Source organism: Equus caballus, chromosome 13 (assembly GCF_041296265.1).
Source record: "Equus caballus isolate H_3958 breed thoroughbred chromosome 13, TB-T2T, whole genome shotgun sequence".
In the NCBI taxonomy this organism is placed as follows: Eukaryota; Metazoa; Chordata; class Mammalia; order Perissodactyla; family Equidae; genus Equus; species Equus caballus.
Window position 1 is genome coordinate 52,709,665 of NC_091696.1, and position 22,543 is coordinate 52,732,207.

The window sequence follows — 22,543 nt, forward strand, 5'->3', positions numbered from 1 at the left end:
CAAGGACAGGGCCGGCGGGACCTTGTCCCCCAGGCTGACCAGCTCTGCGCAGAGGAGGGAATTCCAGGACCACAGGCGTGCAGGGGACAGGGCTGCGTCCCCATCCCTCTTTTCAGGAGACCCCCATGACGATCTGGGGCTTAGGTGTCTGTGCCATGGCAGCCAGCTCCGGGCTTCCCACAGAAACCCATTTCCCATCCGGCCTCTCTTTAATTTTATCATCTTATTTCTATTTCCTAGATCTACAAATCTACGAAGTGCAACGACATGCGCCAAACCGGTTACTGCCCTCGCGGTCCCTTCTGTGCCTTTGCACACGTGGAAAGTGAGTCCGTGATGCCTGCAGGCTCCGTCTCGGCCTCCAGCGTAGATGCATGCGAGCAGGCGACTCGCAGCCTCTCCCAGATGTCCCGTCCTCAGGAGCGGGAGCAGGCTCCGAGGACGGTGGGAGCAGGCGGGAGCTCAGCATCCTGGGGCAGCTGGGAGGCCCCAACCTGCCTTTCAGGGTCTGGGGCTGGGAGGGTCAGGGCTCCTGCCCTTGAGCCCACCCTGGAGCCTGCCCCGTCCTCCCGCCTGCCGCGGGCCGGGCCTTGTGGGGCTCCGAGTGGCCCTGCCCCCAGGCGACCTGGGGTCCTAGGCGCAGCGGCCGGGCTCTGGCACATGTCCATTTTGGTGGCCAGATGGGCCCGTAAAAAGTTCCCGAAGGCGGAAGGGAACCTCGGGGACAGAAACATGACAGACTCGGCCTTTCTTCCATGTTCCTGGGCCTTTGAGCTTGCGCTCCAGTGTTTGTAAGTGTAGTTGCAAACTCAGATTTTACTTTATTTTTTATTTCAATGTGGAGAGTGGCTATTCCTGTTGAAATTTTACATTATTTTCTGGTATTCAAATCGTTCAAGACCCAAGGGTGGCGTTGCTCCACACGGCTCATGGCGGTGTTCTGCTGTCCTTGTCGCCTGTGGCTTGGGAAGATTGTTGTCATGAGACCAGGGTGCCCCCTTTCCCTAGTTCCTGGGGTTCCTTTAGCCTGACACTCCGTGCATGGAGTTCTGCTGCCAGCCAGCAGCCGCTCAAAGCCTGCTGCCCCCCTTTCTTGGCAGAGAGCCTGGGAATGGCCAACGACTGGGGCTGCCGAGACCTCACCTCCGCCAGCAGCTCCGCAGCCAACAGCGGCCAGCCCGGAAACGTAAGTGGACAGCGCCCTGAGCAGGGTGCCCTGGTGGCCCGCTCTGTCAGTTTTAGTGGAACTGTTAGGGGCACAGATGGATGTGATCTCTGGGTGACACGGTTGGAGGCAGTCCGCCTGCGGGGTTGGTGGCTTCTTCTAGAAGAGTCCAGAAGAGTCCTGGCCAAGCTCTGGCCTGGAGCAACTGACCTGGCCTCGCCGTTTGCCAGACACAAACGTGTGAGCCGTGTGCAAAGGCGCAGTCAGGCTGACCGTGAAGAAGGGGCCCACATCCTGGTGGGTCTCCTCGCAGGGCTGGCGGCCGTGGCAGGGGGAGGCTGAGCTCCGGTCAGCGCACAGTTTCCTGGGCTGGGGGCCTCCCCCAACGTGGCCTCGGCCCACACGCTCCTCAGGGAGTTCTCGTCCCCAGACGAGAGAAGGGTCCTCGGGTCCTTCGGCGGGCTCCCCTGCTACATCCTGCACCTGACGCCAAGGCTCCCTCTGGAGTACAGAGGCGGAGTCCAGGTGGATCTTCCTCGCCCGCCGTCGCACCACTGCTCACGAGCGCCCCTCACCGAGCACCCCTGTCGTCGGGCTGGGTCCTGTGCCCCTGAGCTCCCCTTACACCCACGGCGGGCTGTTGTCCCTGTGCTCACGGGCCAGGCTTCCTCCGGATCCTGAGCTCCGGGTGTTCTGGGCTTCCAGTTTCGGCCAGTTAGCACCTGACAGGGTGGGAAGCCGTCTCCCTCTCATCCCAGGGGCGTGACAGTCGTGGGTTTAGGTGGCTGTCATGGGGTCATGGGTTTGGGTCCCACTGAGGATGCAGGGTAGATGGGGCCTCTGTGGGCGCTGTACCGACAAGGCCACAACCCAGTGTAGGTGGGTGACCTGGGACCCTGCAGGGAGCACCTCCCGGCTGCTGGATGGTGCCAGAACCACGCACTCACCCCTGCAGGCGTGGTTGCTTTATGTCGATGTACCCCGTCAGTACTAGCAGGCGTCTTGTGTGTTCTTTTAGTTATTTTGGGATTTTAGAAGTTAACCTGCTGGAGCACGTGGTGGGTGCCAGAGCCAGGGGAGGGATGGGGAGAGAGCTCAGTGGGGAGGGTTCCTCTAGGGGGTGGAAGTGTCATGAAACTGGGCTGAGGGGGTGCATCGTACGTGTGCTAAAAGCCGCTGTATCCATCTCTCTTAAAAGGTACACTTATGTTGTGTGATTTCACCTCAATTAAAAAGAAAATTTAGGGGCTGGCCCAGTGGCGTAGTGGTTAGGTTTGCGTGCTCTGCTTTGGTGGCCCGGGGTTCACAAGTTTGGATCCCAGGCACAGACCTACACACCACTCATCAAGCCACGCTATGGCAGATGTCCCACATACAAAATAGAGGAAGACTGGCACAGATGTTAGCTCAGGGCCAACCTACCTCACCAAAAAAAAAAGACAAAAGAAAAACTAAGTGTCTGTTTGGGGCATCGGCTCTGACTGTTGGGCCATCTGCATAGACAGCCTTCTGGCCCAGCAGCGGCCTCTCGCCTGGCACGTGGCTCTTGCTCTGTTGGGCAACTTCGAGGGAGCCCTGAGCCCCTGGTTTTATCTCCCTTAGGTCTGCCCACAGGGAAGGCTGGGTCGGGGGGGTGGCGACAATGTCACCAGCGGCCCCAGAGCTGGCTTTGCACGAGATGATGCTGCCAGGTGGGCATGTGGGGGGGGCGGTTCTCACTTCTCACTCACGGCCGGTTGGTCTTCCCCTCATCCGACTGGTCTCGTTTGTGAGGACGATTACAGATCCCTAATCTTGGCTCGTGTGGAGCGGGTGTCCCCGCTGCTTCCTCTGTCATGTAGCGAGGGTCTGGTGAATGTTTGAACCACGTGCCTCACGCCGCCCCCTTTCAGACCTGCCCCCATACCGGCCACAGTGTGGGGTGTGCACCTCTTGGGTGCTCCTGGGTCTCACCAAGTGTCGTCCGGGGTCTAGGAGTCTGTCTGGGGTTCAGATCCCTTGTCCACGAGCGGGGAGGGAAGCAGCCTCCCCACTGTGCCCTGCCTGCTTGGTCCCCGAGCACAGGCTTCATCTGCCCAGCACACTCCGTGCCCAGAGCCGGCCGCTTCCCATGGCCATGCTGGCGCTGCCCACAGAAACATGCTGGGAAATAACGGGAAACGTGTATTCATGGCTGGCCCTGGTTCCTGACACAGAGCTCCGGAGCCCTGTGATTCCCTGAGTGGTTGGGGTGGTTTCTGTTCTAATGAGGTGACTCTGGGTGGGTCTCAAAAAAGACCAGACATGATTAGAAGCTGGGAACTTTGAGCCCCACCTGCTGTCCTCTGGGGAGGGGACGGGTTAATGATCTGTCTGTCGACGTCTTGAAGCTGCCCCAGACATCCCTACGCTGTGGGGTCAGAGAGCTGCTGGGCTGGTGGTACATACACGTGCCAGGAGGGTGGGACACCTCCACGGGACAGGAGCTCCTGAGTCAGGGCCCTCCCGGACCTCGCCCCACGTGCCCCTTCATCAGGCTGTTCACCTGCATTCTCTATCGTATCCTTTATTACATAGGAAACCAGTAAATGTAAGTAAGTGTTCTCCTGAGTTCCAGGAGCTGTGCTAGAGAATGGTTGAACCAAAGGAGGGGCTCATGGGAACCCCGATTTATAGCCCGTGGATCAGAAGCGCAGGTGACAACCTGGGCCTTGTGACTGGCGTCTGGAGTGGGGGTGGTCTCGCAGGACTGTGCGAACCTCAGCTAGAAGTGACAGGGTGAACTGAATTGTCAGCTACCCAGCTGGCATCGGGGAGCTGCTCGGTTAGGAAAACCCCACACCTGGTGTCAGCTGTGTTGTGCGTGGCGGTCGTGTGGAGTAAAGGAGGAACAGGAGCTTTTCCTTGTCACCCCCTGTGACCTTCATAGAACCGTCTGCATGCTGCCTCCCGCGGCTGGGGGCACACAGGGCTGGATGCCTTTGGGAAGGCGGAACGCTGGGCTGCTCCCCCTGGGTACAGGTCTCGTGGTTAGGTCAGGGTGCCCGGGGTCTCTGGGCCCTGGCCCGGCCCACAGCTTCAGGCGGGGCTGCACCTGGATCTGCCCCCCCGCACCCCCCGCACCCGTCCAGTTACATGAGGTGAGATCCAGCTGCGCAGCTGTGGCCTTTTGAAAGTGCACAGGGGCATCTGGTGGCCTCACAGCCTGCATGGCCACTGTGGCTCTCCAGGTGGGATCGGCTCCAGGCTGCTTGGCTCTGACTACCCTTCCGTGAGCTCAAACTCCAGTGGACCGGAGGGTGGGGCAGAAGCCGAGGAAGAAGTTAAATGCTCTAAGAAGTGTTCCTTGAAAAGATTTGAGAAAATGTTTCAGTGGGGCGCATCAAGACTTCTTCTAGGGGCCGGCCCGGTGGCACAGCGGTAAAGTGCACACGTTCCACTTTGGTGGCCTGGGGTTCACCCGTTTGGATCCCGGGCGCAGACATGGCACCACTCAGCAAGCCATGCTGTGGCAGGCGTCCCACATATAAAGTGGAGGAAGACAGGCATGGATGTTAGCTCAGGGCCAGTCTTCCTCAGCAAAAAGAGGAGGGTTGGCAGTAGATGTTAGCTCAGGGTTAATCTTCCTCAAAAAAAAAAAAAAGACTTCTTCTGAGGGACCAAGACACCGAAATCGGCTCTTCCTTCTGGGTGACGTTCTTGGCAGATGGGGGAGAGAGTTTCAGTGTGCAGGGGACAGGCGGGAGCGGGCGCGGGCCACCACGGCCGCCGGCTGGGCTTGTGACGGGGCATGTGGTTTTGTTGGCGGTGTGGGTTCTGGGGGCAGGGAGCCTTCACCAGACTAACCCAGAGGTCACAGCGGGTGTCCAGGCATCAGGAGTGGGATTCAGGAGAGCCAACGAGGCCAGACTGGAGTGCCTTCTCCATTTTGTGAGCCTTCAGGACTTGGCAAAGCTCAGGGCTCTCTGTAGATGTCTTTAATCCGCTGCTTTTCCCTTCCAACGTCAGTGCCTTCTCTGTTGCAGGCAAAGCGGCGAGATTCCCCTGCTGAAGGCAGCCAGAAAGCCAGCGACCACGACAGTAAGCAGGTACCTCCCGAGGCACAATTTCCTCTGTCTTTGCCACTGGACGGCGCTGTCCGTGTCGTGACCTTGTACACATCCTTGGTCACGGTCACCGTTGACTCACAGAGTGCCTGGTTCATGTCCATTTGTAATAGACTTATGTTTTTACTTCCATTCTTCTTAAACTCGTCTGTTTCATGTGTCCTTTGTCTTAATGTTTTAAAAAAATTGTACCTCAGAAACAACAAAACCTCCGAACGTCTTCTCCGTGGGGACATGAGAGGGGCCCTTGGCGGCCTGTCGGCGTCAGTGTCCCGTGGCCCCGTAACGAAGCCCTGCAGATGGGAGCTCAAAGAGCAGAAATTGATTCTCTCACAGTCTGGAGGCCGGAAGTCCCAGATCAGGGTGTCAGCAGGGCCGGTTCCTTCCGAGGGCCGTGAGGGACGACTCGTCCCACGCTTGTCCTCGGCCTGTAGACGCCGTCCTCTCTGTGTCTCATCTCGTCATTTTCCTTCTGTGTCTGTGTCTGTCTTCAAGGTTCCCATTTTTATAAGGACACCAGTCATGTTGATTAGGACACACCCTACTGATGTCATTGTTACTCGATTCCTTCGGTGAAGACCCCATCTCCGAGTCAGGTCGCGTTCAGAGGTTGTGGGGGTCAGGACTCCAACATGTGAGTTTCTGGGGACACAGGTCAGCCCACAGTGTGTCCCAGGTGAGCCTGGCTCAGTTTCTCCCTGGTCTGAGACAGAGCCCCCTATCCCCAGTCCCAACCTAGACGCATTTTCAGGTCTCAGATAGTTATCAGTGTGTTCCCTGAGGTTCCAGAGACTGTCCCCTCCTCCGTGAGGCTGCTGTGGGGGGCTTCCCGCCATGCCCCCTGGCCTGGGGCTTCAGGGCCCTTTCTCTCTGTTCTCTGTGACCCAGCTTCTCATACACCCGGTTCAAACTGAGTTGCTTTGAGAAACAGTTTTTTCTCTGGACACCGCTGCCCTGATGACTCAGAACGCGCATCTTTCTCTGTCACTGTGAGAAGGCAGAGGGAGCGTGGCGTTCAGGAAGGCCTGGGGTCCGGGGTGGACAGCCTGCAAACGTCCACCCTCTCTGGCGGGGACTTCAGCCAGTGTCGCTCGCCTCTGCTGTGGTCTTTGCTCTGATTCCGAAGTGAATGAGGCCTGTGTTTCCTCCCCTGCTCCTGGCTGTCTGTGGGGGCCCCCACCTGACAGGCGTCTCCCCGGGACTTCTCCACCAGGCAGCTGGGCTGGGCTCCATTAGCAGCTTGTTTCTGAAATCAGCAGAAGGATAGTTGAAAGAAAAAATGTAACTTAGTTATTTTGTGATTTTTTTTTTAAGAGATTAAAATCCATGAGATGTTCACTAAGAATCTGAAACATGCATGAAATGTTTGCAATATTGTAGCTGATGGGCGTGTTGCCTCGTCTTAGGGAAGGGCCTGGAAGAAGTGCCTGGAACAGGGAAGGCAAACCCAAGCACACAGAGGGGAGCTGCACGCTGGCCCGGGACACCCAGGAGGGGGCGGGCGGTTCCATGTGGGCTGCCCTGGGGATGTTCCCCTGTCCCTACCTCCCAGTGCATCTTCATGCTGTGACAGTGGCCCCACTCCTTGGGTGCTGTGAGTAAACTGGCCGAGTTCATCCACAAGCCAGCTCCCCCTGCACCCAGGGACCCTCTCGTCCCATCCCATCCCAAAGCCTCGCTCCGGGGGCAGTGAGCGCCAGGCGGGAGCAGGATTGGAAAGCCAGCCCCCAGGGTCCCTAGACCAGGTTAGTGGTTCCCAGTGTTTCCCCTGGATCCACCGAGGTCCGGCTCAGTTTGAGAGGCCACAGGGGAGGGCACACCATGGCTTTGAGGTCGGCCTGGCCGCTCTCTCGTGGGCGGACGACACTCACACAGTTGCTCCAGGGACCCCCTCCCTGCATGTGGGTGCCTGTCCACTCTGGCCAGAGTGTGCCAGCTCCTCCATCCCGGGACCTCATGCCTCCTCTCCGCGTTAGCTGCAGGTCCCTGTGTCCCTGGGCCCCAGCAGCATGGGGAGCATTGGGCGTGCCAGCATCCGGAGTTTTCTTTGATAAACTGAGGCAGTTCGGTTCCCTGGTCAGTCCAATCCACTCCCCAGTTTCCATCTTCCTTCCTGGGTGGCCTCTTCCTCAGAAGCCTGTGCTCCCTGATGTCACTTGGTGGAACGTGCTGAGCAAAGTGGCTTTCGCGCTTGTGGCCCCTCCATCCTGCAGAGCCGAAGCGTCGCTCGTGGCCCACAGTGATGGTCCCTCAAGGCTCCAAACACTACGGAGATGCAGCTCACGGTGCGCCCAGACCCTGGTCCTCCAGGACTCTGGTCCCACCCGAGAGGCAGCCAGCGTGTCACCTCATCAGTCTGGAGCACGGCCCTTGCAAGAGTGACACAGTTGGGCATCGAGTCGTGATGCCAACCGCCCAGGGGACTGGGTCCTTGGCTAACACCAGGCTTTCACAGTTGTTCCTTTGATGAGTCACCAAGTCACCCCAAAGTTGCCCTAGCAGCCCGAGTGTGTCTCTGTGTCAGGAGAGGTGGGTTTCCTCTGGCCTGTTACTCAGATCAGGCAGATGGGGAAGCTTCGTGACGCTGGGATTGGCGATGATTTCTTGGGGGTGACACCAAAAGCACAGGCAACAAAAGAGAAGATAGACTGAACTTCATCAAAATTAAAAACTTGCGTGTGTCAAAGGACACTGTCCATAGAGTGAAAAGGCATCCCTCGGAATGGGAGAAAAAGGGGTTTATGTCCCAACAGAGAGAGAACTCATCCAGCTCACATCCATGAAACAAACACCCTGACTCAAGGACGGGCCCCGGGCTGGAGGAGACGTTTCTGCACAGAAGAGATGCAAGTAGCACGTGAAAAGGTGCTCAACACGACTGGGCATCAGGGAGATGCAAGTCACGACCACAATGAGGCGCCACCTCTCACCCATCAGAATGGCTACTAGCAAAAAAAACCCCAGAAAATAACAAGTGTTGGCGAGGACGTGGAGAAGGTGGAACCCTGTGCACTGTTGGTGGGAATGTAAAATGGTGCAGCTGCCGTGGAACACAGTATGGCGGTTCCTCAAAAAAATTAAAAACAGACTTTCGTATGATCCAGCGATTCCCCCTCTGGGTATATGTACCCAAAAGAATTGAAAATGGGGTCTCAAAGAGTTATTTGTACACCCATGTTCATAGCCAAATTATTCACAAGAGCCAAAAGGTGGAAGCAGCCCAAGTGTCTATTGACAGGTGAATGCATAAGAAAGATGTGGTCTGTATGTGCAATGGAATATTATGCAACCTCAAAAAGGAAGGGAATTCTGACACATGCTGCAATATGGACGCACCTTGGAGACCATGTTAGCTCGGGCTGCCATAACCAAAGACCACAGACTGGCCAGCTAAAATAACTGAAATGTACTTTCTCACGTTTCTGGAGGCTGGAAGTTTAAGATCTGAGTGCAGGCAGGCTGGGTTTCTGAGAGGCCTCTGTCCTCGGCTTGCAGATGCTGGCATCCGCTGTGTGCTCGCTCACATCCGTGGTGTCGCTTCCTGTTCATTTAGGGACACCAGTCCTGCTGGATAGGACCCCACTCCTAGGACCTCATTTAACTCTAATTACCTTCCTAAAGGCCCTGTCTCCACATAGAGTCACGTGGGGGCTTAGGGTGTCAACATTCGGATTTTCGGGGGACTCAGTCAGTCCATGACAAAGGCGTTATGAAAGGACCACATACTGTCTGATTCCACTTACATGAGGCCCCTGCAGGGTTATCCACAGAGACAGGAAGTGGAGCGGTGGGGCAGGGCCCGGGGGCTGGCGAGCGAGTGTTTAACAGGGACGGTTTCAGTTTGGGAAGATGAACACGTCCTGGAGGCGGAAGGTGGCGATGGCTGGGCAGCAGCGTAAATGTGCTCAGTGCCACTGTGCCGGCCGTACACTTAGAAACCATTAGAACAGTAAATTTTATGTTATGTATATTTTACCATAATAAAAAAGAAAGGAAGGAAGAAACAGGCAGGCCAAGCTGGCATCAGGAGGGGGCACAGGCCCCCATCTCACTGTGTCGTACCTGACTCCTTCGTTGATGGGACCCCACGCTTGACCCATCCTGGGACGTCTATAACCACAGGGCCTCAGGGAAAGGACCAGTGAGGACGTTGACATCGATTTTCAAGACAAAGTGTCACCTGACATCTTTGAGGGGGCACATCCTCCTGGAGTGTGACTTTTGGGGTGGGTGACGTCACCGCGGGTGCCTCAGGCCTGCGGCCGGGCTCAGTGTGTGGGGTTTACTGTGGGGTGTCTGCAGTGCTGTCGGGCAGGTTACTGCCGCTCCGGCTTCACCTGGGGACAACACACAGCCCAGCGGAAGCTGCGGGAGGGAGAGGGGAGCAGGCGGCCTGTGGTCACACCTCCACAGCAGAAGGGACAGCAGAGTCTGGTCACGGATGAGGAGGTGGCCCCACCTCTGAGTCTGGGCCCTGGGAGCACTGGGGGCCACTGCCCCCCAGACTTCTGAAGTTTGAGTTATTTTTAAAACTTAGCCTCAAGTATAAGACGGCGATAGTGCCAGGGTCTCTGTGCCCGATGGCCTGTCATCGGGGCCTCTCTTGAGCAGAGCCAGTGAAGGCAGAGGGGACCGTGAATGCCAAGACACATTTGCTCAGAGAAGCCGTCCTGTGCCAGATTGCTCTCTTACAAAGTGTGTAGTAGATTCTTTTCTATTATGGGGAATGTCACTCAAGCCGAAAACTGGTAAATCCTCCCCTTGTAGTTGGTCTTCTTGTTGCTGCCCCCGAGGTTAACTTTTCCTCTGTTATTTTGAAGCAAACCGAGACCTCGTCCCATCTCCGTGTAATGTCGCTCTGACGCCTGACGTCATAGTGGCTCAGAGTTCGCATCTGAGACAGAGCGCTGTGCGAAGGGCCCGGGGGCCGGCTCTGCAGCGCGTCGTGTGTCGTTTTGTTGTGTGTTATTGCGCTCAGTGCCCTCTGCATTATCGGCTGTTTATCCAGGATCGCGCCGGTTCTTTTTCCTTTAATGTGCTCTCTGTGAGGTAGAGAGAATGTGAATTGCCCTGACTTTTCACCTTTCTGAGTAAAGAGGTCACAGACAGTTCGCCCTGTGCCCAGACCTGGGGCTGGCTCTCCACGTGTGTCTGTTGGTGGGTGGCTTTCACTGGCACACGTCTGCTTTTGGGAATCCTTCTCTGCAGAACCGTTCATCACATGAGCCGCTTTCTGGGGGCGTTTCCTCCCGCCCCTGGGGGGTCAGCAGCTAGATTCCGCCTGTCACCGTGTCATAACTAAGCAGACATCTAAACCCCCTCTACGATATTTTGAAAAGTCGGCTTGCTTGACATTTTGCTTTGGGGGTAGAAGTCGGCCAAGCCGTCGGGTCCGCGATTCCCCACGTGTGCTCCGTGACCGCACTGGTCACGCGGCTGCCGTCGGTGTGGGGGCCTCTGCTCACTCGTTTGTGTGTCTCTGCACAGACCCACCTCGCGGTGTTGGCTGTGGTCCACCCGCTCGCTCCCAGCGTGAGCTCCAGTGTGGCGTCCAGCCTGGCGTCCAGCGCTGGCTCAGGCGGCTCCTCCCCCACCGCTCTGCCCGCCCTCTCGGCCCGCGCCCACCCGCTCGACCCCACCGGCAGCACCGTCGAGTCAGTCCCAGGTAAGTCCGAAGCTTCCCTCTCGTATCCCTGACTTCCCCTTTCACTGACCTTGTAGGTTTTTGGGAATAATCTGCTTCAGGACACCTTGTGGAATGCTGGTTTTTGTAGAAAAGCCAGACATGTGTTCTCTGTCACTTTGGCTGTGTTGCACGTGGTCGTGGAAACACCTGCCTCACTGGGGGCCACGGGCTACAAGAGGACAAGGGGCCCTCGGGCCAGGGCAGCTGCATGGCTCCCACGGCTTGTGCCACCTGGCCCACAGATGGTCAAGAACAGGAAGCTTTAGAGAAATGAAAATAGGAGGCGGGGGCAACAAGGTCACCCAAAGGTGGGCACAGTGACAAGGGTAGGAGAGGAGTGGGGATGAGGCCAGAAGGTGGTGGGCATGACTGCCAGCTCTGGAGGGGTCCTTAGCCACTGGGAGTCATAAAGTTTGGGGACTGATGATGGATGTGATTGGAGCCAGGGTTTGGGGGACCTGTCTGGAGGCCTGGATGGGGGCTCGGAGCCCAGGGAGGGGATGTCATGAAAGTGCAGGGGAGAGCAGGACGGGCGCGGAGCTGTGCGTGTCCCCTGGCCCCCTCAGGCTGCAGCTGGGTGGTGGGGCACCTGGCCGCACATGTGGAGGGCTTGGCATTGCCGAGCTGACCTGAGCCTGCATCTCTGTCCTGCTGGAGGGAGACCCAGGGCAGCTTTCAAGTTCTCTGTCCCCAGGTTGGTGGGACAGGGGAGCTGTCCAATGGGAGGCCAGCCTGGTCAGCTCCAGAACAGTCCCATCCTGCTCGTGGAGTCCTGGAACTCAACCCCTCTCCTTCCCCGTCTTTCCTGGTGGGGACTGGGAAGGGAGGTGGGCTCGGGGCTGCCAGGTCACCCTCACCCGCCAGGAGCGCTCCCACCGTGCGCCTGTGTCAGGCACCACATCTATGCCAGAGTCAGCCAGGTGGCCAGATCTGAGCTGATATTTCCTACCGGAGATAACGTCAGTTATCAACAGCTGAGGAGAGCGTGCTGTCATCGTCCCACTAAACTTGCGGCCACCAGTCGTGGGAGCCCCTCGAGCCTCTGGCCACTGCCCTCTGACTGCGTGACCGAGACAGATTTGAAATGAAGCCAGCAAAGGTGGGGGAGGAGAGGGCATCTTTTCAGCTGCCATTTAGGCTGCAAACCATGGACCTCAGAGGGCTATGAGAGCCAGTCACCCTGTGGTGACGCCGAGGGAAGCCACCCAGGTGCACACAGCCTGCTCTTGGGGTCACGGCACTGCCGGGCAGCATTCTCTCAGCTTCTAGTGTGGCCAGGCCATCCTGCCCTGTGCCTGTTTCGGGGAGATCTGATCCCTTCCCATTCTTCAAAGCGTCACTTTTCTAGAAACCCAGGCCTGTGGCCAGGCCTGTCTCCCTGCACAGCCCCGGTGTGCCTCTGTGAGCTCTGCCCTGGGGCTATTTCATTTGCCTAAGAACCTTCCAGAATCAGCCTTGCCCGGCCTTTGGGAAGCTGTGGAAAAGAGGGCATCCTTGATGAAGCCGCCCCCTCCCTCTGCTGGTTTTTTTTTGAACCCTGATGTTCTTTCAGGGCTGGGCAGAAACTTCTCCGTGCACCTGTGCTCTGGTCTTTTTTGTAAATTGCCTCCTTGTCGACCTCCATGTCAGAGCAAAGACTCCTCAGACTGACCCTCCCTGGGGCTCTGCTGCAGAGGGTAGTTTCTTAAAGCCTTCTGTACTTTGTGGGTGGTTTGGGTATGTGTGTTTCCTTTTAAGCAAAAACAAACCCACGTGTATTTGATCTCAACTGGAAATTGGGGGTAAACCACAGAGGTCTCTGAATGGAACATGCCCGTTTTCATATGGAATTGACAGCACCAGTGGGCCTTATAACTCAAGGCTCTGGGTCTTGCTAAGTGGCGCCCTCAAACTCGTGTGTTCCTGTCAGAAACTTGGAGGTCAGGGATGAGGCGTGGGGTTGAGTTGTCAAAGTTTGCACTTATGGCTAAAAGAACACAGCAGGTAGGCGGCAGAGAGCCCTGGGGTTCTGGCCTGTGACTGGCCTCTCTACCCCCACTCGAGGGAGCGGAGTGATTATTAAAGAACCACTTTCACTGTTGAGTGTTTCTAAGCACTCCCCTAGAGGAGTTAAATGTGAGGAGTTTGGCTAACTTGTATGCTTTTTTTTTTTTTTTTTTTTTGGTATGGAAGATTGGCCCTGGGCTAACTTCTGTGCCAGTCTTCCTCTATTTTGTATGTGGGATGCTGCCACAGCATGGCTGATGAGTGCAGTAGGTCCGCACCTGGCATCTGAACCCATGATCCCGGGGCACCAAAGCAGAGCATGTGGAACTTGAACCACTTGGCCACGGGGCCGGCCCCTAACATACTCATTTGAAAGGACTGCTGGGATCTAGATGGATGTGGGGCACATGTGTGCAGGAGTGCCTTTTGTTTCCACTTGGAAATGAGCGGAAAAGCCATTGGGATGAATGGCATGCTTTATGATTTTATTATTTTATGGATAAGCCCCCAGTTTTTAAAAATAAAGTTTATTTTCCCTAATATACCGGTAGTAATAGTCAAATTTGAGCATAACAGAAAGGTAATTAGGAAAATGAAAACCCTGCCCCTAAACAGGCAATGCCCACCTGAGTGGAAGCAGAGCTGGGCACCTGTGCTCTGCAGGTGGCCCCACCAGACCTGCGACGGCTCGAGAGTGGAGCTGGCATGTCTGTAGTTGTTTACTCCAGCCCTTATCTAACACCTCAGGCGGCCCCAGCCTATTTCAGTGCGTCGGTGACCACCCTGTGGGGCGTTCCTTCACTGACTTAAATATTCCCTAAACCGACTACCCAGAGGTGAAGAGGTGCAGAGTTTTTTTCAGGACTAACATTGCCTCCATTTACAGACCATACGTTTGTGTTGCTGCTGTTGTTAAAATGGGCTTCTGCTGTCGGCGCACCCTCCCTTTGTCCTCTGGCCACACTCCTGAGATCACGTGTAGCGTTATATCCCAAGGATCGAGCCCCAGTTACGGGAAGTAACGGGATCCTCAGAGCTGCTCTCTCGCCCCAGGAGAGCCCTGGGGGCTCAGGGACACTGGGGCCCAGAGCGACTGCCCCCCTGCTTTGGGGCTGACAGGTGTGACTGGCTTCTCCTTGAAGTGCTTTCATTCAGGTTATGTCCTTACTAATGCAGTGCATAAAAACAATGTCACCTCTAAAACAGAGAGGTACTGTGTCCAGACAAATTCTGTATTTCATGGATTTAGTGGAATCATTTCAGGGCCACCTGACAGATTTCATTTCCTTTGCCTTCCACTTCACAGGAACGGGTTTCAGATTAAAATAGTGACCTGCCCAGCTCCTTGACGGAGGGGCTGGCCGCAGAGGGCGGTGGCAGCCTTCGTCCCAGGAGACTAGATCGACTGGACGAGACGGCAGGGCGTGGTCGCGGGGCTGTGGGCAGCTGAGTTTGTCCTGTTCATCCTGACCCTGGCCTTGCTCGGCCCCGGGCCATGCGGGGGGCGCTGAGTTGAGCGTGTTTTTACCTGAGCGGGTCCGGCCCAGAGCCCTGCAGGTGGGCAGGGCAGGAGCAGCGGGGCCGGCGGCCGGCTCCGGGACTTCCGTGCGAGGACCCCTCCTTGACCGAACACAGCGGCCCCGCGCGGCCAGCGTTCCCGCGTCCCCCTGGGCCCGGGGCCAGGCAAGCAGCCTGGCAGCGCGGGGAGCAGCAGGTGCGGTGCGAGGGGCGGGCGGGACCCGGCCGCGCGCACCTGCCGCCGAGACCCAGCCAGGTGCGGCGGGGGGCGGGGCCGCGGCGCGTCTGAGGTTTGCGTCACCCGGGGGCGGGGCCGGACGCCGTGGGGGCGGAGCCTCGAAGCGTCTGAAGCTTACGTCACCAGGGGGCGGGGCACTCAGGCGTACGTCTCTCGGGGGCGGGGCTGGCGCTGGCGGGGGCGGGGCCGCGGCGCGTCTGAGGCTTACGTCACCCGGGCGGGGCACCCTAGGCTTGCGTCACCGGGGGGCGGGGCCCGTGCGTGCGGGCGGGGCGCGGGCCGCGTTTGAATCGGCGGCGGCGGTGCGGGGCGGCGGACGGTGAGTCAGCATCGTCAGCCCCGCACCGTCAGGGTGCGGGTCGTCGTTACGCGGAGCTGCGGAGCGGGCCGTGCGCCCCCGCCCAGGTGAGGTGCGCCTCCCTGCCCGGTGCGCCTCTCCCCCTACAGCTGCGCAGATCCCCCTCCCCAGGTGCGCTTCCCCCCCAGGTGAGGTGCATCTCCCGCGTGTGCACCTTCCTCCCCAGGTGTGCCTCCCCTCCAGGTGCTCCTCGCACCGGTCCGTGGTGCCCGCGCCCCGGGCCAGGTGTGACAGCCAGGGGTCGGTACCAGGTTTCTCGGGGACTGCGGAATGAGGTGCATGCAAACGTCCCCTTTAGGGACCTGCTCTGCGGAGGCGCCCGCCGGTTCCCTGCGTGGGCGCGAGCCGGGCTTCTCCGGGAAGCCTGCATCACTGGCGGAGGTGGGGCTTCTCCCCGGCGAGGACAGGGTTCCTGCCTTGTCCTGCTGCGGATCGCCGTCCGCACCGTGGGAAACTCAGACCGGCGGGTGAGCGGGTTGCCAGGTGCTGCTCCATCCTGAAGTTAGAGGAGGCCGGCCCGCCGGGGGGCTCCTGGCCTGGGTGGGTGCGGGGGAGTATCCCCCGGCGTCCGGAGTTCCCCGTTGTGGCCTTTCTGTGCCCTGTGTGCGTTGTCCTCGTGTGTCCCCTGACCCCGGGGACCGCGGCGGCTCTCGAACGTGCTGTGTCATGTCAGGAACGCGGCTTTGCCAGGGCCATTACTCAGCAGCTTTCGGCTCATTTCTCATTAACATCTGGGCGGTTTCTGGGAGTTTGGCAAGGCCGGTTTTGGGTCAGATGGCACAGTTTATGTAACTTGGGTCATTGAGATTTTGAGTGTTAAAGTCTTTTTAAAAGTCAGTTTTTCCTGTAAGAGAATATCTCAGAAGACCTGGGTCAGACTCGGGGAAGAGGAAAGTGTAGTCGGACCAGAGAAAACACTGTTGATGGAACTGGCAGCACACACCCCGAGAGTGGCCGCCGTCTCTGCCTCACAAACTGAACCCGGCTGTGGGTGTCAGGTGAGGGTAGCCCCTCTCTGCCCCCTCTGCACGTGAGGGGTTAGGGCAGCAGGCACCTTTGTGCTGCGGGGGGGCCAGCGTGGTGAGGTCAGTCACATCAAGGTGAGTACAGGCCCCAGCGCTCCATGCAGGCTGTTTCCCACATCCATCCTTCTTGGTTGTGCCTTTGTTGTTTCTGGAAGTCTGCCAGCTTTGAAGCCGACGCTCATAACCTGATCCCAGCACTGCGGGTACTGAGGGCTAGGTCCATGTTGTCAGGCCGGCTGACCCGGCATATCCAGGACAGGGACTTGGGAGCCCAGGCTGAGCAGATGTGCCACGCCAGCATGCAAACGGTGGCTTTGAATCCCCATTCGTTTGGCTGCAGCACAGGTTTTGTGCAGGGGAGGGGGGGCAGGGCAGGCGTGTACTGGGGCATCAGGGTGCTTGCTCTCGGGGTGAGTCTGCACATTGGCCAGCACTGGTCCGGGTGCACCTGCACAGTCTGGGCTGACACGTAGGAGCAGGGCAGGGGGTCATTCTGAGAAGGGTTTCAGAGGCTGAGCAGAGGACTAGCCTGGGCTAATGGAAACTGTGCCAGGCTGCAGGCGACAGCTGTGTTGACTTGAAAAGCCTCAAAATGAGTTTATTTGGGGATAGCCAAAAGAATTACAATTCCGGATGTACATGCTTTGGTGAACCATAGGCAAATCCTAAAGACAAAAGAGGGGAGCTGCCTTTGTAGAGAAAAAGGGGGAGTAGGGCCGGGCTGTTGTAAAAGAAGGTCCATTGCAGGAAAGAAACAGTTCAGGGCGGCAACAGCTTCTGATTGGCTGAGCTACGGGCGTTTCTCATTGGCTGGGCTGTTGCCAGGCACGGAGAGAAATCTTCCTTCAGTAGTAAAGTAGTTACACTTCCCTGCGAGATGCAAGCGACCCACCCACCCTCTCTCCTTGTTTGGTGTAACTGAAGATGTGTGATGCAGGTGACAGCTCCCCCTACAGGCCCTCCCAATTCCAGTTTAGTTAAGGTTTTCTTTATTAATTCCCACAATGGGTTATTTTGCTTAATGGACAAAGGAGGGGCATTGCTGGGGTGGGAAGTCAGGTGGGGGTGGGTGAGGCCATGTCCAGCCGGGAAGCATGGACCAGTGCCAAGGACTGCATTCTTTCTGGGAGGCAGGACTTGTGACCTGACAGAGTTGACAGCAGAGGATGGTCACTGCTGGGTGAGGGGATGCCCTGCTGAGGTGGCCGGAGCTTGGGGCCCTAACTGGTGTGGGTTCAGGGAGGAGCTGAGGGCTTCTTCTGGGCTCCTGCTCAGCACGTGGGCCCAGGTGCACCTGTGTGCGGAGTTTGGGAAGGTGCCAGTGCCACCACCCTGGGGCCTCTCTCTGGTAGGAGGAGGCAGTGTGGCCATGTGGGGCACATCCTGGGGCTTAGGGCTGCAGAAGCCACCTGTGTCTGGGCGTGGACCAGGCACAGAAGGGCTGCTGGGCTCCTGAGGAGGGGGAGGGGCAGGGTGTGGGAGGGCCGCCTTTGACCAGGCCAGCACGTGGAAGAGTGAGATGGAAACTGCTGTCAACCTTAAAACTAAAACAGTCATTTTACCAGCAAAACAACTTTATTCCAGAAAAACCAAAGAATTGCAATTTGGAACCCACTATGGCATGGTAAGAGCCATCGGCAAGTCCAGCAAGCCAAGGAGAGAAATGTTATTTCAGAGAGAAAAAGAGGAGGCTGGGAGGGGTTGTTGTTCTTTCTTTCTTTCTTTTTTTTTTTTTTTTTTTTTGCAGAAGATTAGCCCTGAACTAACATCTGCCACCAATCCTCCTCTTTTTGCTGAGGAAGGCTGGCCCTGAGCTAACATCCGTACCCATTTTCCTTTATTTTATGTGGGACACCTGCCACAGCATGGCTTGACAAGCAGTGCATAGGTCCACACCAGCGAACCCCGGGCTGCTGAAGCGGAACGTGTGAACCTAACCACTGTGCCAGTGGGCCGGGTGGAGGGGTTGTTTTCAATGAAAGTCCGTCAGAGGAGAGTGAATTGGCTGAGTTGTTGGGGTGGGCGATTTACTCCAGGAGATGCAATGTCCATCTGCCCTGTTGGGGTCTGTAGTTGACTGTCTTTCTATGATTGACCTCAGTGGTGCTGCCTGGGAGCTCCGTCTCCTGACCTCCTGACTCCATTTGAAATGGTTTCTCTTTATTACTTTTCACACTGAGGTTGGCCGAGAAGGCACAGTGGGCTTGGGTGAGGGCCTGAGGTCGTGTCCCGGGAGCAGGTGAGAGCCAGAGACTGGCCCCTGTGTGCAGAGTTCACAGCCGCAGGAGACAGGTGCGTCTGTGGAGGGGTCCCTGGAGGTGCCCATTTGAGCCCCAGCCTGGAGAGGACGGGTGGGCGTCTCCATCATCCCCCTTGTTGTGGGTTGAATTATGTCCCCCAGAAAGACGTGCCTCATTCCTAACTGCCCCCACCTGTGAACGTGACCTCATTTGGAAACAGTCTTTACTCATTAAGGCAAACGAGGTCGTTAGGATGGACCCTCATCCAACGTGCCTAGTGTCCTTACAAGAAGAACACAGCTGGACACAGTGACACGGGAGAGACAACATGTGACAATGGAGGCAGAGACTGGGGCGATGCAACCAGGAGCCAAGGAAGGCCAGGGAGTGACGGCACCACCAGGAGCGGAGGAGGCAGGAAGGAGCCTCCAGAGGGAGCCTGGCCCTGCCACATCGCGGCCCCCTTGGTCTTGATTCCTGGCGGGCAGACTGGAAGAGGATGAATCAGTGTCGTTTGAAGCTGCCCTGTGCGTAGCGCCCGGTTTCAGCCAGAATACGAATGCCTCTATGCTTCCGGATGTTAGGAAGAAGCTGTCTGTCGAGTGGGCACAGCCGAGGGGGCGGGGACATTCACAAGGGGAGCCCCTCAGGGGGAAAGAGGGTCCGTGTCGGCCGGAGGCGGGTGCTGCCTCCTGGAGCACCCGGTGTCTCCCTGGGGGACTCGGTCTGTCTTTCTTGTCACGACTCTTGCGTCAGGCCGTCTTCGCGTCGCCGTGTCCTTGGCCGTTGGGTGCATCCCTTGGGCCTGTTGGAGGAGCTGGTCCGGTTGTGCAGGTGCTGCCGGCTGTCACACGGAAGAGCTTGGGGTGCTGCCAGCCTGGGGCCTGCCCTCTGTTCCTCCCACAAAAGTCCTCGCAGGGTCAGGGATGTGCAGGGCCCAGTGTCACAGACTCAGCCCCTTTGGCCTTGTCACCCTTCAGAGCAGCCAGATAGACTCTGTGGGCTGGGGAAGGGGCAGGCCAGGCTCCTGGTCTCCGGGGCGGCCCTGGCCCAGCTCCCACCTCACATGTTCACCTCCTTTTCAGATAAGACCTTCGAAAGTCCTAAATCTCCATCAGAACAGTTTTTCCTTTGGGGCGAGCAGGGCCCTGGCGCCTCCCCACTGCCCCTGGTCATGGGTGGGGAGGATGGTGGTCTCGGAGTGGTTTGGCTGCCTGACCTCGGTGCCCAGAAAATTCCCCTCGAGGCTGGAATCTGAACCGGGGCTGGGGTCGCAGAGGCATGCTCCTGAGGTGGTGGCCTTCAGAGTGTCCCCCAGCAGCCCCTGTAGGCCGATGGAGCATGACTCCTACTCTGCGCTCCTGGCCACACTTGCCCAGCAAGGCCAGGATGGGGTCATGTCCGTAGGCAGCGGGGATGAAGCAAGGAAGGAAGCAGACACAAGGCCTGGCCTCACCCGGCGGTGCTGCATGAGGACGTGCACCTGTGCTCTCGGAGAGGAGGCAGCGTTTGGCCACCTGCAAGTGGGCCACTGAGCCCCTGGCACTGGGCGAGGAGCCCTCCCTGTGGTCAGCTCGTGTGGTCCCCACGCCCGCTGCGTGGTGCTGACCAGTCCCGGGTATGGGGAAGGGGTGGTGCAGCCGGGGCCACGCCTGGGCCTGGACCCCAAGTCTGCTCTGCACGTGCGCACTGCCGCTCCTGAGCTCTCCGTGTGCCTAGGCCTCAGTCTCAGCCTCTGTTGCCGCTAATGTCGTAAACACTCTTTCATTTAAAAGGCAGCAGCCCCTCCCCCGGCTGCAGGCGGGTTCCTCTGTCTGAGAGTCACCCTTTCATCCCCCTGCCCTGGTGCCCGCCGCCTTCACTTGTGTCGGATGCAGTTGATGGAAACAAGCCCAGCCCAGCCGCCCCTTCCTGCAGCCTCAGGCGCTGCTGCACCCTGTTTCCTGGCTTGCCTGGGAGTCTGGGCCGAGCCGAGGGCGGGACCTGGTCAGAACTGAGCAGCTGCTCCTCTCCCTGGACCGTTTTGACTTGATGTCACTCGTCGCATGCTGTCTAGGGGACTCTGACGCTTGGCACTAGGCCGCTGGGGGCAGGGCAGAGGCAGAAGGCTCCAGAAGCCCGGCTCACTGATCCGGAGCAGGCAGGTCTGACCAGCCTCCCTGTGGTGCATCCCCTGGGCTGTGGAGAGACGATCTGTCCCAAGGGGCTGGGGGCAGGGATGGCTTTGTGGTCTCTATCACGTGGGACTTGGTACATCTGACCAGGCATCGTGGGGGGCCAAGCAGAGGGGGAACAGGGCTTGGCTGCACAGCAGAGGACCAGCTGCCTCTGGGAGGGGGTGCAGGGCGGAGCACAGGACCTCAGAGGTGGGGCAGGACTCCTTTGTGCTGGGCCTGCAATGCCACCAGGGTTTGCTGCAGACCTGTCTGAGACTTGGGGCTGGGAAGGCCCCGGGAGCCCTGTAGCCTCTCCCCTGGCCCTCAGCGGATGGCGCACGCTCCAGGTCCTCTGGCCACACTTTCCCTGAGCTGACCCTGTGTGGCCACAGGAACTTAGGAGACAGGTTCCACCTTTAGGGGCTGGTGGGCCTGACCTCCCCAAGACAGCTTCCTGTTCCTCCCCAGGTCCCCAGGGTCTGGGGAGGGAGGGAGCCCCCAAGCTAGGGAGGGGCAGGGTCCTAGGAGGAAGAGAGGGCGGCTCCACCTGCCATATGGAAATGGCCCTGCCCTACTGTGGGACCTGCTCAGTGCCCCCGGCAGAGGGCTCTGCAGTGATGGTGCCTCAGCACAGCTGTGGCCTCATGAAGCTGTCTCTGAGTCCCTTTCTCGTGGACTTTGTTCTCCTGGAAAATCCTTCCTCACTAGTCAGGTGTGTTTACTTGGTCAAATTTTACCAAATGATTAGGAATTTAAACTGAGGAGCAAACGTCAGCAAGATGAGGGCGGTGCTGCTGGGGCTGCGAGATGGGCCGGCGGCCTGAAGGCTCTGGCTTTGAGGGAGAAGGAAGCGAGTCTCCGAGGCCCGAGGTGCACTGGGGCCTGGGCTCCCCATGCTGGGCCCTCAGCCAGGGGGGCCTAGCCACCCCCCAACCCTGCCAGCTGCGGCTCTGCGGATGCTGCGGTGACGCGGTGTTTTGTCGCGCAGGCTCAGCTTTAGACCTGCATCTCAGTGATGTGAGCCTCGCATCCCTGGATAAAGAGCTGGAAGAGCAGGACGGCGGCGACCCCGGACCCCCAGGTGAGGGCGCTGACACTGGGCCCCCGGTCCTGGCGTGGCTCGTGGCTGTGCTGCTGCTTTCAAGACTCCTTAAGTGGTCCTGGGGCAGGAGGGTCCCGGGCTCCCTCCCCCTGCAGCCTGTGTAGGATCAGCTTCTTGCCCCTTCCTCAGTTTACCTCCATCTCAGCAAAGTAGGCCCTGCAGTCAGGGGCACAGCCTTCCAGTCGCTTTCTGGGGAGATGTTTCAACCGCTGCATTGGCGTAAAGACGAATGTGTTAACATTATACACTGAAACGTTTTCTTTTTCCTCAAAGTTTGTGTTTTTCTTGTGATATTAAAAGAAAGTAAACCATTTCTGGGGAACCCTAAAATACTGGGACCACCATGCCAGTGGCTAGGTCAGCTGAGCAGGGCCTGCTGGGTGTCTGACCTATGCTGGGACGCCCCCCGACCAAGTGTCTGAGTGGTGAGGGGGCGTGGCCACATCAAGGGGTGGGGGGCATGTGTGCTGTGGGCCTGGTCCTCCCGTGTCCCCCACTCTCGGGGTCCTCCTGGATCACCCCCAGCATCCACCACTCTTGGGGTTCCCCCAAGGCCCCCTGTTCCCCCTCACTCTCAGGGTCCCCCCAGTGTCCACCTGCCGTGGCTGCTCCTCCCCAGCTCGGAGGCCTCACACTGCGTCTGGCCCTGGTGGTCACTGCTGCCACTTCTTGCTAACTCGGCCCCCTCTGCTCCATGCAGGTCAGAGGTCTCCGGGGGGCTCGGCACCTGTCACCATTCCGGGCTGCCTGCCGCGCTCCCCGTCCTTGCACTCCTCGTCGTCCCTGTCCACCTCCCCACTCAGCTCGCTCTCCCAGTCCCTGTCGGGGCCACTCGTCTCCTCGGCCATGACACCCCCCCAGCAGCCGCCACCCCTCACGTCAGAGCCCGGGACACTGGGCCCCTCAGCCTACAGCTCCTTAGGTGAGCCGGGTCCAACGGGGAGGAACCCACCCCTCTGAGTGACGCTGTGCAGCTGAGTGAAC

The 22,543-nt window shown here is 58.4% G+C and overlaps 1 protein-coding gene across 34 annotated transcripts in view; it reads left to right on the plus strand.

Moving 5' to 3' along the window:
- UNKL (unk like zinc finger) overlaps positions 1–22,543 on the plus strand; it is a 46,065-nt gene that overhangs the window by 18,541 nt on the left and 4,981 nt on the right. For 12 of the 34 annotated variants that reach the window (XR_011424391.1, XR_011424389.1, XR_011424390.1 and 9 more), the window contains 6 exons: positions 241–325; positions 1,101–1,186; positions 5,170–5,232; positions 10,738–10,915; positions 21,446–21,538; positions 22,260–22,481. Coding sequence is in view for 21 of the 34 variants with exons in the window: in XM_070231174.1 (XP_070087275.1) it covers positions 241–325; positions 1,101–1,186; positions 5,170–5,232; positions 10,738–10,915; positions 21,446–21,538; positions 22,260–22,481 (727 nt within the window). In the remaining 13 variants the exon portion in view is untranslated. Of the gene's footprint in view, positions 1–240; positions 326–1,100; positions 1,187–5,169; positions 9,243–10,737; positions 10,916–14,873; positions 15,165–15,198; positions 15,520–15,730; positions 16,137–16,923; positions 16,999–21,203; positions 21,328–21,445; positions 21,539–22,259; positions 22,482–22,543 lie in introns of those variants that run through there. The other 22 variants (XR_011424392.1, XM_070231175.1, XR_011424399.1 and 19 more) reach the window with 20 other exon arrangements.